Genomic DNA, 20,659 nt, shown 5'->3' on the forward strand with positions numbered 1-20,659 from the left:
AATAACTTTGTTTTGTCCTGGTTCCCTGCCCAGGACATAGATTAATGTAGGACTGGTCATCTGGGAGAAGTGTAGTTTGAGTGGCAGATTGTTCTAATTGGTTGTTTTGAGGTGATGTTGTATTTTCTGGTTTAGTCTTACTTTTAATGTTGGGTTCTGAATGAAGTCTGCTTGTGAAGATAATATATGGATGGGGTAAACATGTATATAACCTTAATAATGTAACTGTAGATGTAGATCCCAAATGTATTTTGGTTGTACAGATTTATTACTTTTAAAAAGACATTCAGTTTAAAGGTTTTGGTTGTCTTTCTTCTCCTTTCTTTCACTTCTGAGCTTGGGGTGGGCGGCACTGTTACATCTTGCCTGTACTTGCATGAAGTTTTCACCTAATTGTATGAGGTTCTGTTTGTATCTGCTTTTTCTGGGATTCCTGACACTCATATTCGCCTACCCTTTTTCATATGCATTGTGTGAAGCAGTCGAAATCCTGTCAAGTGCTTCTTTGACTTTGTGCTGCTCGTAGAGGAGATAGTCAATACCGGCAATTATTTTTTTATTTTTTTAACATTTATGATTTAAAGCTTTAAGTGGCTCTCCACTAACTGGACAGCCACCTCCCTCATGCTAACTTTTTGAATCCATTACCAGAACCAACGTTGTGAATGTCAGACACATACAGTTTCTGCAAGCATACTGTAAAGAGTGACATTACTGTACACTTTACTAGATGTTTTCATTGCTATACGATGTGCTGCTGCAGCACTCCAGCAAACCTTTTATTGTTTTCATTCTGCTGTGTAAATACAGTATGTAACTAAAGATGTCTGAGATGTGGCAAAGCCTTTTTTTTCTAACCCCTGAACCCTCTCAAATTCTGGTTGATTTCTGGTTCCTCATGTCATGAACCTTGTGATGTCTGAATGGACATTTTAAACATACTATTAAAATTGTGCTGTAAAAAGAAAAAAATAAACATTGTTTATGTACAGAGGTTATATAGGCATGGTTTGAATTCTAAAAGTGAAGTTGTCTTGATAAATATTTTGGCTAAGTGATTTTTTTTTTCTTTTCCCCAATTATTCAAGACAGCTGAAAAAGAAACCATGTTTTTTGAAAACTACACACATTTTCTCTGTAATTGCACTTTTCAATCAATAGAATAAAAGAATGGTGTGATGGCAGTAGCATCTGTCCTTCATATATCTTGAAATGTCTTGGAAAATAGAAATGTAAGGTAATATTAACTGTTAGCATCACAAGAAGCATTAACATTTTTAAAGGCTCAAAAAACAAACACTGTCACTGTCAGCGTCGATTTTATTGAGACAACTTGCCAAATACACAGAACAAAAATAGAAACTGTGATTGTTAACTGCTAGTATGTTTGATACATATACCAGAATGAAACTATATCTTTAACAGTGTGCATTACCAGTTGAAGCACAATATTATTAAGTGCCTTCATTTTATATCCATTACAAGCAGAGTGGATCTGACAAGGTTATTTTAGTTAACCTTTTCAAAGTATTCCTTTGAGCCCTTGGGAGTTGGCTTTATCTGAAACACAAGAAAACTGCTTTTATTAACTAGCAATACAACTTCAACCATCGTTGTTTGATTGGAAATTTCAGATCTACAAACAGTTTTAGAAGGAAGCCAAAAGCCTTACCGTAGGTGATTTCGGGGTCCAGCTGGCTGGACAGACCTCTCCATGTGTTTCCACATACTGGAAGGCCTTTACGAGACGCAATGTCTCCTCAACAGAGCGCCCCACTGGAAGGTCATTGACGCTCATGTGTCTGATTACACCATTAGGATCAATGATGAACAGTCCCCTATAGACAGAAACACAGCAAATGAAAAACTGAAGGGCTTAGCTGAGAAAGCCAAGATTTCTGCTTTAAGTTATGCTCTAAAGCTACTGAGACCTATGATAGAAATGATGGGATAGGTAAAGAATATCAAAACGGTCAGCTACATTTTTCTAAGTTATCAGCAATTTCTAATCCAATTGTGTGTTTCCTCACAACACCTCAGAGCTATTCCTGGACCCTCCAGTAGGACGCCATAGTCTCTAGAGACCTGTTTGTTGAGATCGGCCAGCAGGGGGATGTGGATTTTGCCTAGTCCTCCACTCTGCAGGAAAACAAGAGAGGCCAAAGTTTACACAGTGAGATTAGCAGTTGGCTTTGGTAGTTTTTCCAAAACTCACTTAGACAGACAACTTGTTCATATCACCATGTTCTTATTAGATGACCTATTTGACAAGGTGATGACCTATTTGACAATACTGTTCAAAATTACCTGAGAAAACTGTTTAAAACTATTTATTGGGGCAGCATGGGCAGTAAGAATACTATACAACACCGGAATAAATACAAATAAATGTAATTTACAGTTTGTTTTTAAAAAAGTTTGGTAATGTGTTGGTTAAAAGAACATAGGTTTAGTTATTGACCTCTCACTGCACTCTACTACAAGGATTTGTTAAATTCCACCTGCAGCACCTGATTTAATTTAATAAAGGACTGATTAGCTGAAGCTGGCATTAGCTGGTGACTGTACATGTGACTGTACATATGAAATCACAAAGTACTGTTTATTTCTATTTATTCTAGTTAAACATAGATAAAAACATTGGATCTATTTTTCTTATTTTATCAGAGGCTTAAGACTTTTGCACAGTACTGTACATCAGGGGTTCTCAACCTTTTCCACCTTCAGTCCAAGCAGAATAATGGCAGATTAAGCAGAACGTTTCTACAACACATTTTTACACCAGTTGCTCGTGCGCGGACAAATGAATTTTTGGGGGCGGAATAAAACAGAGAAAGCTGCTTCATGCGTTGTTGCTGCAGGACTTGTGTTAACAATGTTCACCATTTGAAAACATTTTATATTTCTTTCTTAATATAAAGTAAATTATTCTTTCACTGACTTTGTATGACATATAGTGTCACCACCACTAGCCTAAGGACCACTAAGGACCACTAGCTCCCCCTCAGTATAGGCCCAAGGACCACCAGAGGGTATTTCAAGGCCCACTTGTGGTCTGTGGCCAACTGGTTGAGAAACCCTGCTGTATATGCATGTAGTGGTACAATGGTTCTACCTTTCTAGGAGTGTTGGTCCAAGCCAGGTGAGTGAAGTGAGAGTCCACAGAAACACCCACCACCGCACAGTTAACATCGTGGAATTCGCTGGCCTTATCACTGAACGAGATGATCTCAGTTGGGCAGACAAATGTGCTACAAAGACAATAACAACAGGAAAAAATGATTTGTCTTTTTCTTTTTTCAGGCCACAATTACGAAAACAAAACAGTACATCACAATGTGGAAAGACACCATCATGTATGCTTGTAAAGTGAATGCTTGTAATTAATGAATAATGTATATACCTATAATATGTATATAACTGTAGCCAACTTTAGAAATTATGAAGTGGTCATTGAAACGGTGACGAACACAGGCCAAAACTGAGACGTTCAAAGGAAAAAAGATGATGAAGGAACAAATTTGCAACATGACTTACAAATCAAGTGGGTAGAAAAACAGGACTAGATATTTGCCCTTGTAGTCATCTAGACTGATCTCCTTGAATTCTCCATTGTGGACTGCTGTACCCTTGAAGTGTGGGGCATGCTGAGTGACTGCTGGTGCCCATTTAGCAGCATCTGGGATTCAGATTAAACAACAAAAAACCCACAATGAACAAAAATTACGTTTACTTATCTTGCAGACAAGCTCAATTTATCTGAGGTCATATAAATGTCATAAAGTGAAATTCCACCAATTTGTTAACAGCATTACTAAATCACTAATACACAAAAAGATGGTTCTTCTTCAGTAAAGACAGTGTTTCTATAGAGTAGTACAGTTCTATATAGACCTAAAAAAGGCTCTATGTTGCACTAAAAAGGGAGAACAGAACAACCATTTTAGTGCTATATAGAACCCTTTGTAAAATGATTTTATGTAGAACCATACACAACACACTATCAATTTAAACAACCATTTCATGATGCAAAAAACCCTTTTAAGCGTGCATGTGGTTCTTTGAGTGCTCACAGATCTAAACAGAATCACTGTTTTTACTAAAGAACCCTTGAAGAATCATTATTTTTAAGAATTTATATAAAGGCATTCAGATGGATTTAAAATGCTCTAATCTAGAAAAAAACTAACTAAGCCTCAATTGTTACAAAGTCACAACACAGTTGTGGTAAAAATTCACAAAGCATCTCAGATTAGGAAGATTAGGAGTGCTATCTAGGATCTGTTTCTGTCAGTAGCTTCTAAAAGCTACAGAAAGTTATTACATGCAGTGGTTACAAATACATTGCCAGATGTCTGAGACACTGTTTTATGATAGATTTGAGATAAAGTTTTGGTGTAAAGCATATTTTTTAAAAAACTACTACCAATATCAACATTACATATAAAAATTATGTGCATTCTGAACCCTGGTTCATATCACCACCATTATAAAGAAATAAGAGTTGGTCCTCTACAATGCACCATTTCAAATTAAACCTCTATGAATGACTTTGTTTCCATCTCAAAGATTGAACTATGCATTTTTTTAAACTAATATATTCCCCTTTAAATTGGGGAAAAAAAAAATCTCTCTTGTCTTTTTGAAATGAAACATACTGATGGAGAAGCAGGCTTTCTGTACAGCAGGACAAGGGAGGGCTCTTGAAGCCCTGATCACTGACGCCCCATTCAGAGAGGCCAAGGTCCTCAGTCCATTAACTGCCGTTCTTGTGGCCTGTAGATAAGAAAAAGGGATGGGTTGAGCTGAGCAACCACAAGCAGAACTAATGTATGTGTATAGCCCAGAAATAGAACAAAAGAATAAAAAAAGACCCTGTGATGGCTTTTCAGGCTGCATGTTAACCACATTGTGAAACTGCAGAAGTTGCAGTGGTTCTCAGTCCTCTTTAGTGTTCTCTGATTCACATGAACCTTATGAAGGGCTTCATAATGAGCTGATCAGTTGGGAGAGGCATATTGAAAACAGGTGAAACATACACACACACACACACACACACACACACACACACACACACACACATATATACATACATACATATACATATATACATATATATATATATATGGGTCAAACACATGCAGCAGAATGCTGTGCAGGCAGTGAGCTACATTTTAAGCACCTATCAGGCAGCATGGATCATGGGAGCTTTATCCGCATTAGGTTAGAACTGTGCTCCATTTTACTCAACACTGACAGAACAGCACTGCACAGCGAGGGGGAAGGTTAACTACCTCAGCCTTAACGACTAATATATTAATGCAGACATAACCAAACAACAGCCAAAATCACAACTTAGTCGACTGAACAACATGCCAGCCATGTAAGGAGTCACGCTTAAACAACCCAAAACTCACAGAACTCCCGAGAAGTCGCCCGAAGGTGGCTGCCATCTTGTAAGTGCTGCAAAAGACTACGATGTTCGAGTGAGTGAGTCGTTTATTTGAACTGATTCTTTTGAATAAATCAGTCGATCTGCGAACACATTCACAGCCACACAGGACACATGACCACAACTACCACTCAGTGAGTGAGTGAGTGATTAAATAAATAAATAAATAAATAAATAAATAAGCAAGCAAGCAAGCATAGTGATAACTTTAAATCACTGCATTGAGGATGCCAGGTCATTTTTGCATTTTTGTTCAAGTAAAGGTTTCCAGATTAAAACATTGCACACTGAGCAGCTATATGAGGTTTCTTCCCACTGTACAACGTTTATGCCCTTATTACAGGCTGAAGACTAAATTTATTTTAAAATGTATCCTCATACATTTATAGCTTTAAATGCCACATTGTAACGTATTAAGCACTCTTTGAATATTTGCGTATCTTTCCTTTGTGGATGGAGAAGATGAGAACCATATTAAATAAACTGACTTGTGAATCAATGAATCGTTTAAGTTGACCATGCAGTTCGAAACAGTCGGTTCGTTGAGCCGAATCGAACTTCCCAACTTGATTGGCTAACACGCGTGTGACGCAGCTGCGCAGTAGGAGCGCTTTACGTCATCGGCTCGTCGCACGGAACTGGAATTCGGCTACAAACATGCGCGCGCCGCCTGCTTGACCTACACAGTATGCAGATTAAACTCTGTTCGTGTTTCACTCACTGTTTTTCTATCATTCCTAATGTGGAGATTTCAGTCGATTTGCACATCATTTCAGATTAACATTTAAAAAACTGTCCGCTGAGGTCGTTGAAATGGACCTGAACTTGGAATACTGGCAAAACAACGGAAAGGTGCTTACAGTGATGTTACAGTAACGTTAGTAGGCTTGTGTTTGATTAAATGAATGTATTATTATTATTATTATTATTATTATTATTATTTACATGTTCCATACTATCTGCAATGTTTTCTAGTCGTTCCTCAGCAGGCTTCGCATTTGGTTCAATCTCCTTGACCCCAGTTCCTTGCTGGCCTCTGATGTGAGTGGCTCATTCATCTCTATCTCTGACCCTACACACTTAAAAAGAGGGTTAAGCGTTCTTAGTAAAGGGAATAGTACTATTCAGAACCATTTGCATGCTTAAAGAGTTCTTTGCATGTAGAAGCCTTGAAGAACCATCTTTTTTAAGTGTGTAGATCTAGATTTTGTTGGTGTGAAGTGCTTCTTCACAGCCACATGAATGCATAAATGTCTTTCTGGAGCAGATTAGGACACGTGATCAGGTCCACAGTTACAGTTTTATCCTGAGAAAAAGTCAGTTTGGTATTTAAACTTGAAAACACAATAAAACAATACAGCAATGAAATGTGTCCACATTGTATTTCACTTTGTAACGTTAGACACAAGCTCAGAAGAATTTTATTCCAGTCTGCCCAGACAATGCACATATTCTGTAGAGCACTGAGTCAGCGATTCTGCCTAAATTATGTTATTAGTGCCTTGACTGCAGAGGAATGTTCCTTATGGTTTAGTACTGATTTTCAGTGTGTTGCAACATTTTTGAAAAATGTTGCATTTTTCCAGTTTCCAAACTTTCTTTTTTGTAGTTCATTCTTCATGTAAATAGTAGACTTTATTCCAGAGCTCTTGTACACATTAATGTGATGTTTTGTAAAACCAGAAATGCTTAATTTTCACAAGAGAGAGGAACGTGTTTGCTTTCATTTTCAGGCTGAAATAGAAAAGGCCCGTTGTCTGCTCAGGAGTGAAGAGAAGCAGCAGAAGAATGAAAAGGTAGGCTGAGAACTGGGGGTAGAGGATATGACAAAAATATAATATCGTGATATTTATAGACATTTTCATGATACACAACATCTATAACAATATTTAGTTTTTCTGAGGTTTCATAAGTTGGAACTGACAAAAAACAATTAAAAAATACTTTCAACATCTGTGAGTTCATTGGGCTTCATTCACCAACCATTCTTAAGAAAAAAATTCTTATTAAAACCCACTTACACAGTACTCACAAAGAGTCTGACATTCACCAGAGTCTTCTTATTTAGGATTTGTTCTTAGGTAAGAACAGAATCTACACACACTCACGAGCACAAAGGCGCAAACAATTCTGTAGTTTAAGAACACATCATGATTCTTACGTAGACTTTTTCTTAGGACCTTTCTCAAGAACACATTTAAGAAAAACTTGGGAAGACATTGGTGGATTATGCCCAATAACCTTTATTCCGTGTTTGCCGGTAAACAGGACTTAAGCTCTCTTTGAAATTAAACATGAGGTTGGTCAGCGTTCTTTAAGTGCTGACGATATTCACAATATGCTCAGAAAAGCATATTGTGACGTAATCGTGATAATAATAAAATATCACCATATTGCTCACCCCTACCAAGAACTTAGTAGACGTATAAAATAGTTTTTTTATTCATATTCTGTCCTGTGGAATATTTCCTTATGCTTTATTTCTCTAGATTCATAATGCTTGGACACTCTCTGTGGTGAGTATCGATTGTCGCCTTCACCAAAATGACCATAATAGTGTAATATTTTGAAGGATATTTTGACAATTACTTACAGAAATCAAACAGAGTAAGAAATAAAATGAGTACTTGATATATGAAATTATTGGTCAGATTATTTTGCCTTGATTGAGTTTCAATTTGAAATATTAAACCGAACTGCTTTTGTTGGCATGAGTAGTCATCTGTCCATGCTGACAGTGGAGCAGTGATTTCCCCAGTGTTTCGTCCTCAAGGTAACAATCATTTATGGATCTTAAATATACGGCACTCTTTAACTCCCAAACTAGAAACAATGAAGTTACCTTGTTTAATTTAGACAGCAACAATTTATCTTTACCTTTAACTTCTTTTTCAGCTTTTCTGCCCATATCAGTTCCTTTGGTGAGTGTTGATGTTCAATATACGTTAGTACCATGTATGTTTCTCATACACTGTACAGTATATTCAGTAAATTGTAGCAGATATGAAAACTCCATCTATATCTAAACTATGTCCATAAAAATCTAATTCATTATTTCTCTTTTGTCATTTAGGTTGTAGCAAGTTTTTTGCCTCATAAAGGAGTCAGACCTGCCCTGTTCTGGCATGTAATGGCATTTTCATGGAGTTTCATAACTATTTCTGTTTTGTAATTGTTTTTTCACGACAGAGTGACAATCTTTTCACATTTCCGATCTGCAGTTTATTCTTCAGAGTTACTGTGCAGGGTTCAACCATGCCAGCAGAAATACGACAGCCACACAGGTAACCAAGACTGTTTTTTTCCACTGCATTCCTGCAAAACCAGACCACTATAAACAACTAATTTTGTTTCTCACTTGATTAAATTGTATCTGTTTTTCCAGAGTACATTAGTACTCTGAGCCATTTCGTCTTTATAAAATAAGGAGTCAAGCATGTGGGCACAACTTAATCAGTTCTTTGTATTTATTAAGGGAAATAAAACATCAGCAAAGCAGCCCCTGCTTATTGTCGGAGCAGTTTCATATTCAACAGTTGTAGGGGTGAGAGCTGTTTCTTGGAATCTTTGTTGTTCTTACAATACAAAATGTCAGAACTGTCTCACACACTGGGTGTTATCCTCGGATATGTAATCTTTTTTTCCCCCCACAATGTGCTTATTTTCAGGCCCTTCCTCAAATTGTAATCCAACGCATGAGAGTCAGCAGTACTGTAGCTCAGGCCTTCTGTAGGTCAGTGCTGCCTATTCCTCTTTCAGGTCAGCAAAGCACTTTTCTGTACCATGTAATTCTCTGATACTTCCAACATGCTTTTCCAGTCATTCATACACTGTACACTGTAAACATTGTTTACATCAAAGAAAAAAGTTAGAAAACTGATTGCCTCCCATTTTCTAAGTAAATTAACAAAGTAATTGTAAGTTAAATCTCCAGAATAATTTTAACTGAAGTAAACTGTTCATTGAAGGTGTATATTTTGAAAGCATATATTTGATCCAGGATCAGAAGTTAATATTTCTAGGTAATACTTGCCTTTTAATTTTTCCTGAAAACTTAAAAATTGTTTGAGTAAATATTAGTTTATTCCACAATAAGTTCCCCTGCTTAAAATGTTGGCAAAGTATACTATTTTTATTTCAGTGTGGTCACATTCCCTGCTAATCCTTTTGGGATTATTTTGTTGATATGTCTGTTTTGCTCGTTTGTTGTACACTGAATATTAAATTTATCTTTGCTTTGAATTTATACTGTATGTACTGCAACTACAACTGATGGATGTACATTTTCTAGCTATTCTGGCTGCCTTCAGTGTTATGGTGGTGAGAAGTGAGGAATCAGAGAATGGAATACAGATCTTTGATTCTAATGGAAATTCAGTTGGTGTCTCAAAGAAGGCTGGATCTAAGGTGAGAAAACTACTGAAGACAATAATGGAGTGCCTTATAAGGTGGTCACTGAAGGTTTTATTCAGTGCAGTTTGCTTGAGTACACTATGGCTGTAAAAATGCCTTAATGCTTTATGATGCATCGATCAGATGGTGGCGATTCAGCTGCACCTATTTTGCAAAGTTGGAATTGATTCTAATATATATTGAAATATTTTCAACGAAAGTAAAATTCTCAGGTCATTTTAAAATCAGTTTACTTTTAAAAATGAAAGTAAAAAAGAAGTTCAGAGTTGGTTGATGATGAGTAGATCTTAAAAGGTTCAGCACAAGTCTAAAAGTGATGTTGTATAAACTCCTTTCCAAAAAAGTTGGGACTGGGAAAAATGTAAATAAAAACAGAAATCAGTGACAAATCCTTTTTGACATGTATTCAGTTGAAAACAGTAAAAAAACAAGATATTTAATGTTTCAGCTAATTATCGTTATTGTTTTTTGAATATATACATTTATTCTAAATTCGATGCCTTTCCAAAAAAGTTGGGACAGTCGCATGTTTACCACTGTGTTACTTCATCTTTCCTTTTAACTCTTTAACTCCTTTCTGTTATTAATTAAAGTTCAGCAATAATGATGCCTTCACAGATGTGAATGTTACCTATGCCATCAGCAATAACAAACCCCTATACCATGACAGACGCTGGTACACTGGTAACAAGCAGGATATTCATTTTTTTTCTTTTTGGCGTGGCACTTGACATCCATTATTTCCAAAATCAATTTGAAAGGTGGACTTGTCAGGTCACAGCACAGGTTTCCACTTTGTGTTAGTCCATCTCAGATTAGCTTTACCCCAGAGAAGTCGGTTGTGTTTCTGGATGTTGTTGATAGATGGCTTCTGTTTTGTGTACTTGCATTTGTAGATGCAGCAACGAACTGTTTTCTGACAAGTTTTTTTTTTCAAAGTATTTCCGAGTCCATATGGTCATTACAGAAGGATTTTTTAATATTCATTATAAAAGGGTTGGTTTTTTTAAATGCAGTGCCATCTGAGAGATCAAAGGTCAAAGGCATTCAGTATTGGTTTTTGGCCTTGCCCTTTATGCACAGATTTCTCCAGGGTCTCTGAATATTTTGATGATGTCATGGAATGTAGATGATGAAATCCCGAAATTTCTTGCAATCGTGTGTTGAGAAATGTACTTAAAACTTTTATACTCAGTCATGATCACATCACCTATTACCTGTTGACCTGAGGAAAGTTATAAACCAGGTGTTTGTGATTATTCCACAATCCTCTAACACTGCCCCTGTCCCTGTGACTTTTTTGGAATGTGTTGCAGGCATCACATTTGGAATTAGTGTATATTTACAAAAATTAATAAAGTTGATAAGGTAAAATATTAAATATCTTTCAATAAAATACTGCATTTCACTGCTTTCTGTTTTTATTTGCATTACACCTGCTGTCCCACCTTTTTTTAAAATTGGGTTTGTAAACTACTCATAGACTAGTATCAAGCATGGTTTTCAAAATACTGACCAAGTTTTCTCTCCTAAGGTAGAATATTTTCTGCAGTATAGGTGGAAATCTGTAGCATGACATACAAAAATTGATGACTGTATAGGTTTGTTGTAGTGCTTTGCTAGAATTAGGTATTTTAGCATTCATATGTGGGGTAAAATATTAAATGTGAGATTAATTCTGCTGGGAAGAAGCTGTCAAAAGCTGAAACATGATGTTCTTGCAAATTCTGACAAAGTACTGTATAACATAGGCACTGAGTCATGGTATGATGTTGGGTAATATATTACACCACTGTTCAACCATTTTCTTTTTCTCACAGGCTGTCAAAGAGACTGCCATATCTCGAGCAACCCTTTTTGGTACCACTGCAACTGTGCCCACTTTACTGCTCTACTTTCTTAGGAGGTATTACAGTCAGTACCGCTCATTTCAGTAGGTAATCAGTCAGAGACTCATTGACTAAATACGTATGCATCTTCATCTCAGGGCAAAATTTGTCCAAAGGAACCTGATGATAGCTGCTCCTGTTAGACACATTAGTACTGCCATTGTCCTTGGCTTGATGATTCCTGTGTCCTTCAGTTTGTTTCCACAACTTGGCAAGGTAAGTTACATAAGACAAACTATCAAACAATACTATAATGCTGTTTTACACTGTGCAGAGTTCAGAATTGCTCTTTAGTTGTGCAACCTGTGTTGGTAAACTGTTTTCCTTGTTTTAAATGACGTTTGTATTTCTGTTTCATGTTGTACTGCTACCAAGGGTTGAATACTGTGTAATTATAATGGTAATGGTTTTTTGAGTGCACAGTATCTTTCTCATGTTATTTTGTGTTTTTAGATTGAAAAGCAGCAAGTAGAAAAGGAGTTGCAGGCCTTAACTGATGACCAGCAACTGTTTTACCACAGAGGACTTTAACTGTCATGTCTGAAGCAACACTTGTAGGGTATAATTTAGTGATGTGTTTACATCTGCTTTGGAATTAACACCTGAATGTAGACACACTGTGTTTCCTATTATGCTTGTGAGTATAATTTCAACTTCTACCAAAAGGTTTCGGACTGAGTTTTCAAGACTGGAGAATGTGCAGTTTAAGTTATTATTCCAATAAATCATCACGTTAAACAAAGAGACTTGAAAGTTTTGATTTAATAGTTTTTTTAAGCTAAACAGAACAGAGCATTGTTAACAAAAATAATGTTACTATTGCTGTTATGTGCACATTCATATTGCCATCACTTCAGTGTTAATTCAACTCAGTTCATTTTGAAGTCTTTACACTAGAACTCCGTTTTCAAATATTTAGTGATCTGTTGTATATATTCTTAGCAAGGGAAATAACATGGCATAAAATAATAGTGCACCTGTACATTTGAAAAATACATACTGTGTAATTCAGATGTTTTCAGATACATTATCATGTCACTGAAAAGAATGTAGCAGAACAGTAAAATGCGCAATTTCATTAGAACAAATATAGTTTGTGCAAAAGGGAGCATGTAATAAAATATAAACACTGGATGAATTCATGTTGTGTATGCAGTTAAAAACTTGTAGACTTAATGTAGTACTGCTCCTAATCTTTCTGTAGAGGACAGTTTTAAAGCATGGATCACATTGAGAAAAAGTGCTTAAAGAAACAATCGAATCTTAACACTTGTATATCAGAGGCAATATAGAATTTTGAATCTATAGGTTAATAATGCTTTTATTCATTTTAAGGCATAAGAAAGGCAACCGTAAGGCTTTTCTTAGCATTGTGCAGATCATTGACAAATTTAAGTAAACATATGAAAGTCTGAAATCTTCATTTTCACAGCTGTCTGATGGAATGCGTGTTCCATCTAAACTGCTTTCAAGCTCAAATATCAAAGTGCCAACTTAATTTGATAACTAATCGATTCACACCTGTATATGCTATTTATATCTAAGTATCTCTGGGAAAAAAAAAATAAAACACATGTGCACAGTCTTGGTCACAGAATTGGAACAGCTGCATAATATTCTTGCCTGAATGTGACTAGCACCAGCTATGTCCTAGAATGTTATGGCATAAAATCTCTATAAAATTCTCTGTAAATTCAGCTTGGCAACTGTGTTAGGATTAGTAAATCATGTGGTCACATGGTCATTTCCAGCTCTAGCAATAACTTTGAAGCATCTGAGTGGTTCATGGAGAGCTCTGATTCATTAGATCTTCAGGAGCTGCTCAGCTGCAGCTAAGTGGAAGAGGAAGTTCTCGGTTGCCAGGGGGAAATGACGTTGCTTCAGTGCCTCCAGAGTCAACTTTGCATCCTCCCCTTCCTTGGCAAGAGACACCAAGTTACTGAGGATTTCCTTGGTCTTCATCGAGATATCCTGATTAAAAGCAGAAAAAAATTAAATTATCGAATTTCTCACAAAATTGTAATGTATCCTCGCAAGTGTCCTCTTTAAAGAAGTTCACCTTGATAACTTGTACATCTGTGCGGTCATTGTCCTCAGCAGACTGGACGATAAAGTGGCCAATCTCCTTATGCAGTTTTCCCATAGCCATTGCCTCTGTACAGGGGCAACAAGCAAATTTTGCAGTGTAACTATGCAGTCAAGCAGTCAGGGTTTTATGGCAAAAAGGATAGTATTTCTATCCCTGGATATGATAAAAATAAGGTTATATATATATATATATATATATATATATATATATATATGTATATATATATATATATATATATATATATCACCAAAATCTTAAAAGTTTAATTCCCAATATACTGAAAAACTGGCTTCCCAACCTGCTTTTACTCTAAGTTTAAATTTTATTTCAGCAGAAGCAGAGAGAAAATATCTCACCTTTGGCATGTTGAGATATGGTGATTTCACCGTCCGGAAGATTCACAAAAACATCAAAGAGATCTGATCTGTTGGTCACCTCAGGATCCACAAATCCTGCAACATATCCTGAGCACACAGAGCACATTACCAATCTTAATGTGAAATGGGGCAACATTTATAGTTATACAACATGTTGAGCCGGTATTGAGATAACCAGGCCATCACCCTATATAAATCACAAGGTACCAGAGGCATCATCAGTAATAAAGCAACTTGCACTACAGTATAAACAATCAGAGGGCGTCAATCTTCTATTGACAGCTTTTATAAAAATTATTTCACTATTATTTACTGATCCTGATCCCTGAAAACTGATCCTAACCCTCCATTGGTGAGGTTTAACCTCATACCTATTTCTATATCAAAAACAGTTCTATAGCTTCAACAATGTAAGATTTAAATCATAACTTTACATCAATGAAGATTGTAGACTGCAGTGATGTAGTGACATCTATTTATTTAATTCTGAGCTATGAATACTGTAACAATTGTAACTCCTCCATACCTGTACACACTCTAAGGTTGTCAAGCTCTCTGTCCTCCAAATGAACATAAGGGTGCAGAATGGACCAGTCTTTCCGGTGCCATGTCAGGGCTGGAAGTGCTCTGGTTTTGAAGATAGACACACAATAATATCTATACATACATATTATATATATATACATATTATATATATATATATATATATATATATATATATATATTGTGGTTGTTAGTCACAATACAAGAGGAGTGAGAGTAATGCCATTGGTCAATCTCTGACAATGAAGCCACCTGCATTTCCTCTAGGGGAAACAAGCCTAAACCTCTAGTGAAAGTGATGTACTCTTTTTCTTCTAGTCCAGTGGTTCCTAACCCTGGTCCTCGGGGACCTCTTGCCCTGTACATTTTTGTTTTCCTGCCAAAACATACCCACTTCTAAAGTAGGTTTTTTAATTAGCGGACTAGTTTGATCAGGTGTATTGGCAGCAGAGCAAACACTAAAATGTGCAGGGTAGGGGGTCCTCCAGGACCACGGTTGGGAACCACTGCTCTAGTCAACTGAGAAACCCAAAGTGATTTACTGCACTCTAATCAAGCAGACACCCAGTAAATCTGTACGCCACTCAGGGATGGAGATCCTGCCATCCTTCAATGTTAATACAATTACAGCATACTGCATTCTGAAAGATTCATAACTATAGACAACACATGACAACAGGACTAAAACCTTAATTCTGTCCACTGATTCAAGACAATAGTGATCAGCAATGTTTATTCGCAATGAGCCAAAGGTATACATTTACAACAGCTATACATTTATCAGTATGTAACTCCAGAACATAACAACTGCATGGGATCAACACCAGTGTCACTTCTGAACCCTATCTTAGAATGAATTATAGCACTGCTGTGATTACCTTGTGAACTCGAGCAAAGCCTCAACACGAGGGTGATAGATCACGATCCTTTTCTTCAGCATCAGCGCTGTGTACAGGATGATGGTCTCCATCCCAAACTGAGATACCACATCTGAGTCAGAGACACACAAGAACAGTTATCTAAACAGGCTGATCTCAGCTACTCCAGCCCTGTACACCAATCCTTGTGAACTGACAAAGTGTGCAATACTAATCCTCCTTATTATGATAATTACTTACATTAAACATACACTACACTATGCACTTATATTAATAATTGCTTTTATTTTATTCAATATTGTAAATTGAAATAGTAGTTATAATAATAAATATTTATAAAAATAATAATATACTAATATATATTAATATTAAGTCCTGTTTCAACATTTTTTTAATTTAAAACAGTGATTCAAACTTTTGAATGGTGATTCTAAACCTTTGAACGACTGTGTAGTCAGAAAAGACATGCTTGGTGCTACTGGAGCTACGAAGCTAATGTAGCTAACTTTTAATAGTAGCTTACACCACCAATTAGCACTGCACAAACTGCATATCATATAGCATTGTGCAAACTATGTCATCACAAAGTAGCCTAAAACCACAAAGCATTTAGACTTGCTTCTGTGGTTTCAGACAACCGATCTATACAAATGGGTAAAAGTAAAGTTTTGTCCACAGGTTTGTCCATTTTTGACTACATCTGGGGTGCAAGGAAAATTGTAATTGAGTTTACACCAAACTATAGCTTTAAAGTCCTTATAAGTAAAAGGAAGAAACCACAGACAACAATGCTAATAAGAAAAAGATGTAGCTGTGCTGTAGCAACATTTTTATGTACAGTACATCGATTTTCATTCTGTAGCTGATATTATTTTTATAGTGATATATGCAGATAATATTTTACCTTTTATGGATCCAGCCAAATAGGCTTTTCTGACATCATAATCCTTGATGAGGAAGGAGCCATTCTCATCACTTTGGCAGATGCCTTTAGTTAGGACAGCAATGTAACCCTCCATCATCTTTACTGGATTGCCATGTTTGATGTACATCCTGATGAAGCACACATCACAAAGCCCTTTAACGTTTTCAGTACAGGAGTACATATTTTGAAAAACATATCAGATGAAATATAGCATTTGATCAAAAAAGTCAATGACTAGCATCTTCAACGGAAACTGCACAGAACTTCTTATGTGATATACTGTCATATTCCAGTAAAACATGGCTCACCTGCAAAGAACTCGACTGAATGCAGCGTACTTTTCAGGGTTGAAATCCTTGGCTGTAATAACTATAGAAAAATGTGTAACCTTCAGGGATAAACAAATATTTTAGGATTAGTGAATTAACACCCTAAAACTTTAGGCATAACATTAGATACACTGAAATGAAAATTAGGCCAATAAATACATGCTCAAATTAAACTACGTCAAACTTTGCCTGAAAGAAACTAATGAACTTCTGTTTATTGTTATGTCACTGACAGATGATGTATCCAAACCAAGCTCAACAGACCTTAAAGGTTGTTTAGAATTTTAGTGTGAAACTGCAGAGATTTAGGTCATATTTGCCAACTTTATGTTGAAAAGTTGAGGCGAATAAGGTGTTTGGAATAACAAGGTTAAAGCATTCAGTATTGTGACCCTGTGGAGCTGCCCATGAACTAAGGAGCTGATTACGATGGATGTAGACCTCAAAAGTTTTGCTGTCAACCCAATATCCATATTTAGACCTCCAAAACTAAGCAGAAAAATGAAAGTCATTTTATGGAAATCGCCTCTGTTGTGCCCCGTGGTAAATTAAAATGTTCCAAATACGTTTTGTTGCTACTACACAGCAAGCAAGCTTGTGCATTCAAATGAAATCTACTAGGCCTGTCAAAATTATTACAATCAGTTTAGCAAAAAACATTATTGATATTGTTATTGATCACAATTATTCATTTGACAATTCATTTTCATGTTACATTGTATTATTAAACACTATTCTCTTTAGTCTTTACATTTTTCTAGCATGGGTTCTAGTCTAAACTCCAGCATTCAAACAGTCTTACACATGGCAGTGATTTTATAAGGTTTAAACTTGAGTTTGAATATCAAAAATTGAACAAAGTCTTTGAATCTTTTGAGGTTCTCTGGTTTAAGCCACCAGTGCTTCTCAGAATGAAGTTACACAGAGCTGTGGAACTTACCTTCTTGAGAACAGTGGGCTCTTGGACATCCACTGTACTGATATAGTACCATGTCCGGCAGTACTGCCCAAACACAAACGTGTGCAGCACTGTACTGTCTGATGTCAAGCAACATTTTCGCAGAAGAACTTCTCGCAGATCTGTGCTGACAGACGGGTAACACCACACCCACAGTGTGTCTCCATTCACATCCTTTTCTGAGGAAAGACAATTCAGAGCTAGTCATCAACAGCAGTACCATTAAAGCAATGGTTCTCAATCAGTTCTGAAGGCCTGCATATGGTTCACATATTTGCTCCAACCTGACTCTCAACACATAAGAACAGAACAAAAATGTGGACTGTCTGGAGGGCCTAGAGGGCCAGTTTGAAAACTACTGCATTAAAGAGAACATATCCTACACTTATCATGCATTTAGTTTTCCCCGGGGCCTACTGATTGCCTTTGTAGGGATTTATGGACCAAAAATAGACATAATTACTTTTACATGGTCATTTTTCAATCTCTTGTTATCTGTTTGAATTAAACTGCTGTTGATAGTGTGCCTTTAAGACTGATATATGTGCTGACCGGCTGCCCCCTATTGTGCCTCATTCAGTCTGGGCTGAAACACTCCTTATAACTAACTACAATGTGAATGGGCAGAGATAAACTGCCTGTCCCAAAGCTCACACTAGCAGTTTTGTGTACTTGTATGTGCATTTATGTACTTTGTGTGTCCCATTTTTCAAATGTGCAAAAACACAGTGCACAAGACCCCAACAAACACACACTTAACCCACCCTTTCATAAAGGCTGCACTGAAGCGGTATTAACTAAGGATATGTGCCACAGTTCACACAAAACATGAGATCCACATCATCACAACTGCGATCTTAACAAGTGCTTGTACACTTTCGATACATTTGGAAATAAGGCATGTTAGTGTGCAAAAACCACAAACTGCAAATGTGGGCTTTGGGACAGGCCTAGGAACTGTAGGATGAATAGTGGATATGTTTTATAACATCACACAAACAATAAAATCAAAATGGCCTGTTTAGCAGCTCAGTTACCTCATATGAACCCTGTGGACTGAGAAGAGAACATTTTGAAACTTCAACAATGTTCATATACCACATGAAACCGTTCAATCATACTGAAACTTTAATGCAAAAGTCTCTAAAAGGTGTTTTCCAGCTTTAGTCCTCTGGTCCACCTGCATTTCATACTTCAATACTTCCTATTTTCTGTGCTGTGTTTTTGTGAATAACCTTTAATACAATAACAGAATAAAAGTAGAAGACACTAAAGCTCAACATTCACATATCACACTGAATTACTTTGTGAAACATCAACAGAGGGAAAAAAAGACAATAAAAGAAAAGAAGAAGAAAAACAAAAAAAAAAAAAGAAAAACATTTGGGGTTTAAAAAACTGGAAAGTTTTAAGACAGCAGTGGATTTATAAAATGTCTTGTTTTGCTGCAGGTGTAAATTCACTAATGTAGATGAGTAGATGAGTGCGTGTGTGTGGATAAACGGCTCTTACCAATGAGTCCCACACTCAACATTAGCTGAGTCTCAGAAACAGCCATGTTCCATTCCTGAGCTTGACGTGCCTCGAAAATTCAGCTACACAGTCAGTCCGTGCAGGACACTGACTCGGTCAGTCACTACCAGCTCGGTTATTCACGGGTCCGCCTGTTGGACACTGGGCTTCATAGGGCACTGCAGCAGTTTGCACCCCGCTCCAAAGCAAAAACGACCTGTCAGTTTGCTGGTAAAATATAAATGTAAGAACAGCAATGCGGCTCCTCTGAACTGCCTTCACTCTCACTTCTGCAGTGTCATTCAAATCTTCAAACCTTCCACCGAGAGCGCAGAGTTAGTCCAGGCTCTTTATAGCTGTTTAGCGAGCTGCTTCAGCTCGGACGGACTAGACAGCAGCACTTTAATGCATTTCAGATCCTACACACAACAGCTGTTTACAGTTTGCAGCTGTCATCTCGCAAAAAAAAACAGAGTTTCTGATTCTTTCAGCACAAACATTCACTAAGGAAAACACAGCCTACAACATGCAATCTGTGAATGCGATTCTTCCGGGCTTGTTAGAGCACTGTCTCCAGCAGGCTGCCCCCTAATGTGCTGGTGGAGTCACTGCAGGACTGGAGAATGAAGAAAGCTCAATCCGACAGTCTGTTCAGGTTCAGCTATGCGCCCTAATCCGTCCTCAGACCCTCTTTATCTAGAACACTTCGCCAGTGTGGGGGGCAGTCCACCACTGACCACAATGATGCTTTTTTTAATTGACTAATTTGACTGACATGACTATGGATTTGACTATAGAAAGTAAAGAAACTATATGATTATAGATCATTTTGTGCCAAACGTTAAGTAAGATTATACAGTTCACAATCAATTGATGAAGTATTAAAATGTGAAAATTACGTTGCAAACATAAATAAAAAGAATTATATGAAATTTAATTAATGAAAAGGTGTTTTCTTTACTATTAATTTTAACTAGTATTTTGTTAAGATTTTTCTATTCTATTTTCCTCTAGTTCTTTAAACAAAATGTTATTACTACAATATGTTTGTGCGCATATTACTTGCTAAACCAAGCATCAACTAGTTCCATACACTACTCCTACTACTACTACTAATAATAATAATAATAATGATAATTAATAATATTATTATTAATAAACATAATGTTATATATAGAAATGCATATCAAAGTGTTTCACAAAAATATCCCAATCTAACAAACTTCAATGAATGACCTCAACGGCAAAAATGGTTTTGACCTCGGTAAATGCGGTTTTCGTTAGTTATATACTG

At 36.6% G+C, this 20,659-nt stretch overlaps 3 protein-coding genes across 4 annotated transcripts; 1 reads left to right on the plus strand and 2 right to left on the minus strand.

Moving 5' to 3' along the window:
• Nucleotides 1-1,302: 1,302 nt before the first annotated feature.
• On the minus strand, nucleotides 1,303-5,546 carry prdx3 (peroxiredoxin 3). The gene is made up of 7 exons (XM_036574547.1): nucleotides 5,418-5,546; nucleotides 4,659-4,776; nucleotides 3,538-3,679; nucleotides 3,116-3,251; nucleotides 2,036-2,139; nucleotides 1,673-1,838; nucleotides 1,303-1,560 (listed from the first exon to the last, which is right to left on the minus strand). Exons 1-7 carry the CDS (start codon nucleotides 5,451-5,453, stop codon nucleotides 1,510-1,512), a joined length of 753 nt encoding a protein of 250 aa, XP_036430440.1. The 5' UTR covers nucleotides 5,454-5,546; the 3' UTR covers nucleotides 1,303-1,509.
• A 517-nt stretch (nucleotides 5,547-6,063) lies between these two features.
• Nucleotides 6,064-12,714, plus strand: sfxn4 (sideroflexin 4). Of its 2 annotated transcripts, XM_036574550.1 has the most exons (15): nucleotides 6,064-6,138; nucleotides 6,229-6,304; nucleotides 6,428-6,493; nucleotides 7,186-7,248; nucleotides 7,942-7,968; nucleotides 8,171-8,225; nucleotides 8,348-8,373; nucleotides 8,526-8,579; nucleotides 8,674-8,736; nucleotides 8,928-8,996; nucleotides 9,121-9,211; nucleotides 9,744-9,859; nucleotides 11,686-11,771; nucleotides 11,853-11,970; nucleotides 12,208-12,714. In XM_036574550.1, exons 2-15 carry the CDS (start codon nucleotides 6,266-6,268, stop codon nucleotides 12,283-12,285), a joined length of 951 nt encoding a protein of 316 aa, XP_036430443.1. In that variant the 5' UTR covers nucleotides 6,064-6,138; nucleotides 6,229-6,265; the 3' UTR covers nucleotides 12,286-12,714. The 2 variants fall into 2 exon arrangements, with proteins under 2 accessions (XP_036430443.1, XP_036430442.1); XM_036574549.1 differs by having other exon boundaries at nucleotides 6,078-6,304.
• On the minus strand, nucleotides 12,498-19,967 carry dennd10 (DENN domain containing 10). Its single transcript, XM_036574548.1, has 9 exons — nucleotides 19,366-19,967; nucleotides 17,836-18,032; nucleotides 16,875-16,954; nucleotides 16,546-16,694; nucleotides 15,642-15,753; nucleotides 14,747-14,847; nucleotides 14,200-14,307; nucleotides 13,814-13,908; nucleotides 12,498-13,725 (listed from the first exon to the last, which is right to left on the minus strand). Exons 1-9 carry the CDS (start codon nucleotides 19,409-19,411, stop codon nucleotides 13,558-13,560), a joined length of 1,056 nt encoding a protein of 351 aa, XP_036430441.1. The 5' UTR covers nucleotides 19,412-19,967; the 3' UTR covers nucleotides 12,498-13,557.
• Between the last annotated feature and the right edge of the window lie 692 nt (nucleotides 19,968-20,659).

The sequence above is a fragment of the Colossoma macropomum genome, unplaced genomic scaffold (genome assembly GCF_904425465.1).
Source record: "Colossoma macropomum unplaced genomic scaffold, Colossoma_macropomum, whole genome shotgun sequence".
Lineage (NCBI taxonomy): Eukaryota > Metazoa > Chordata > Actinopteri > Characiformes > Serrasalmidae > Colossoma > Colossoma macropomum.

Excerpts from the sequence above, each read along its gene's own strand:
- dennd10 (XM_036574548.1), bottom strand. The coding sequence starts at position 19,411 with ATGGCTGTTTCTGAGACTCAGCTAATGTTGAGTGTGGGACTCATTG. Across the intron at positions 15,754-16,545 it reads TTTGGCTGGATCCATAAAAG|ATGTGGTATCTCAGTTTGGG; the intron begins GTAAAATATTAT and ends TCTCTGACTCAG. Across the intron at positions 14,848-15,641 it reads GCTTTGCTCGAGTTCACAAG|AGCACTTCCAGCCCTGACAT; the intron begins GTAATCACAGCA and ends CTTCAAAACCAG.
- prdx3 (XM_036574547.1), bottom strand. The coding sequence starts at position 5,453 with ATGGCAGCCACCTTCGGGCGACTTCTCGGGAGTTCT. Across the intron at positions 3,680-4,658 it reads GAAAGCCTGCTTCTCCATCA|ATGCTGCTAAATGGGCACCA; the intron begins GTATGTTTCATT and ends TCTGAATCCCAG. Across the intron at positions 1,839-2,035 it reads GGTCCAGGAATAGCTCTGAG|GGGACTGTTCATCATTGATC; the intron begins GTGTTGTGAGGA and ends TTCTGTCTATAG.
- sfxn4 (XM_036574550.1), top strand. The coding sequence starts at position 6,266 with ATGGACCTGAACTTGGAATACTGGCAAAACAACGGAAAG. Across the intron at positions 7,969-8,170 it reads ATGCTTGGACACTCTCTGTG|TCATCTGTCCATGCTGACAG; the intron begins GTGAGTATCGAT and ends TGGCATGAGTAG. Across the intron at positions 11,971-12,207 it reads TGTTTCCACAACTTGGCAAG|ATTGAAAAGCAGCAAGTAGA; the intron begins GTAAGTTACATA and ends TTGTGTTTTTAG.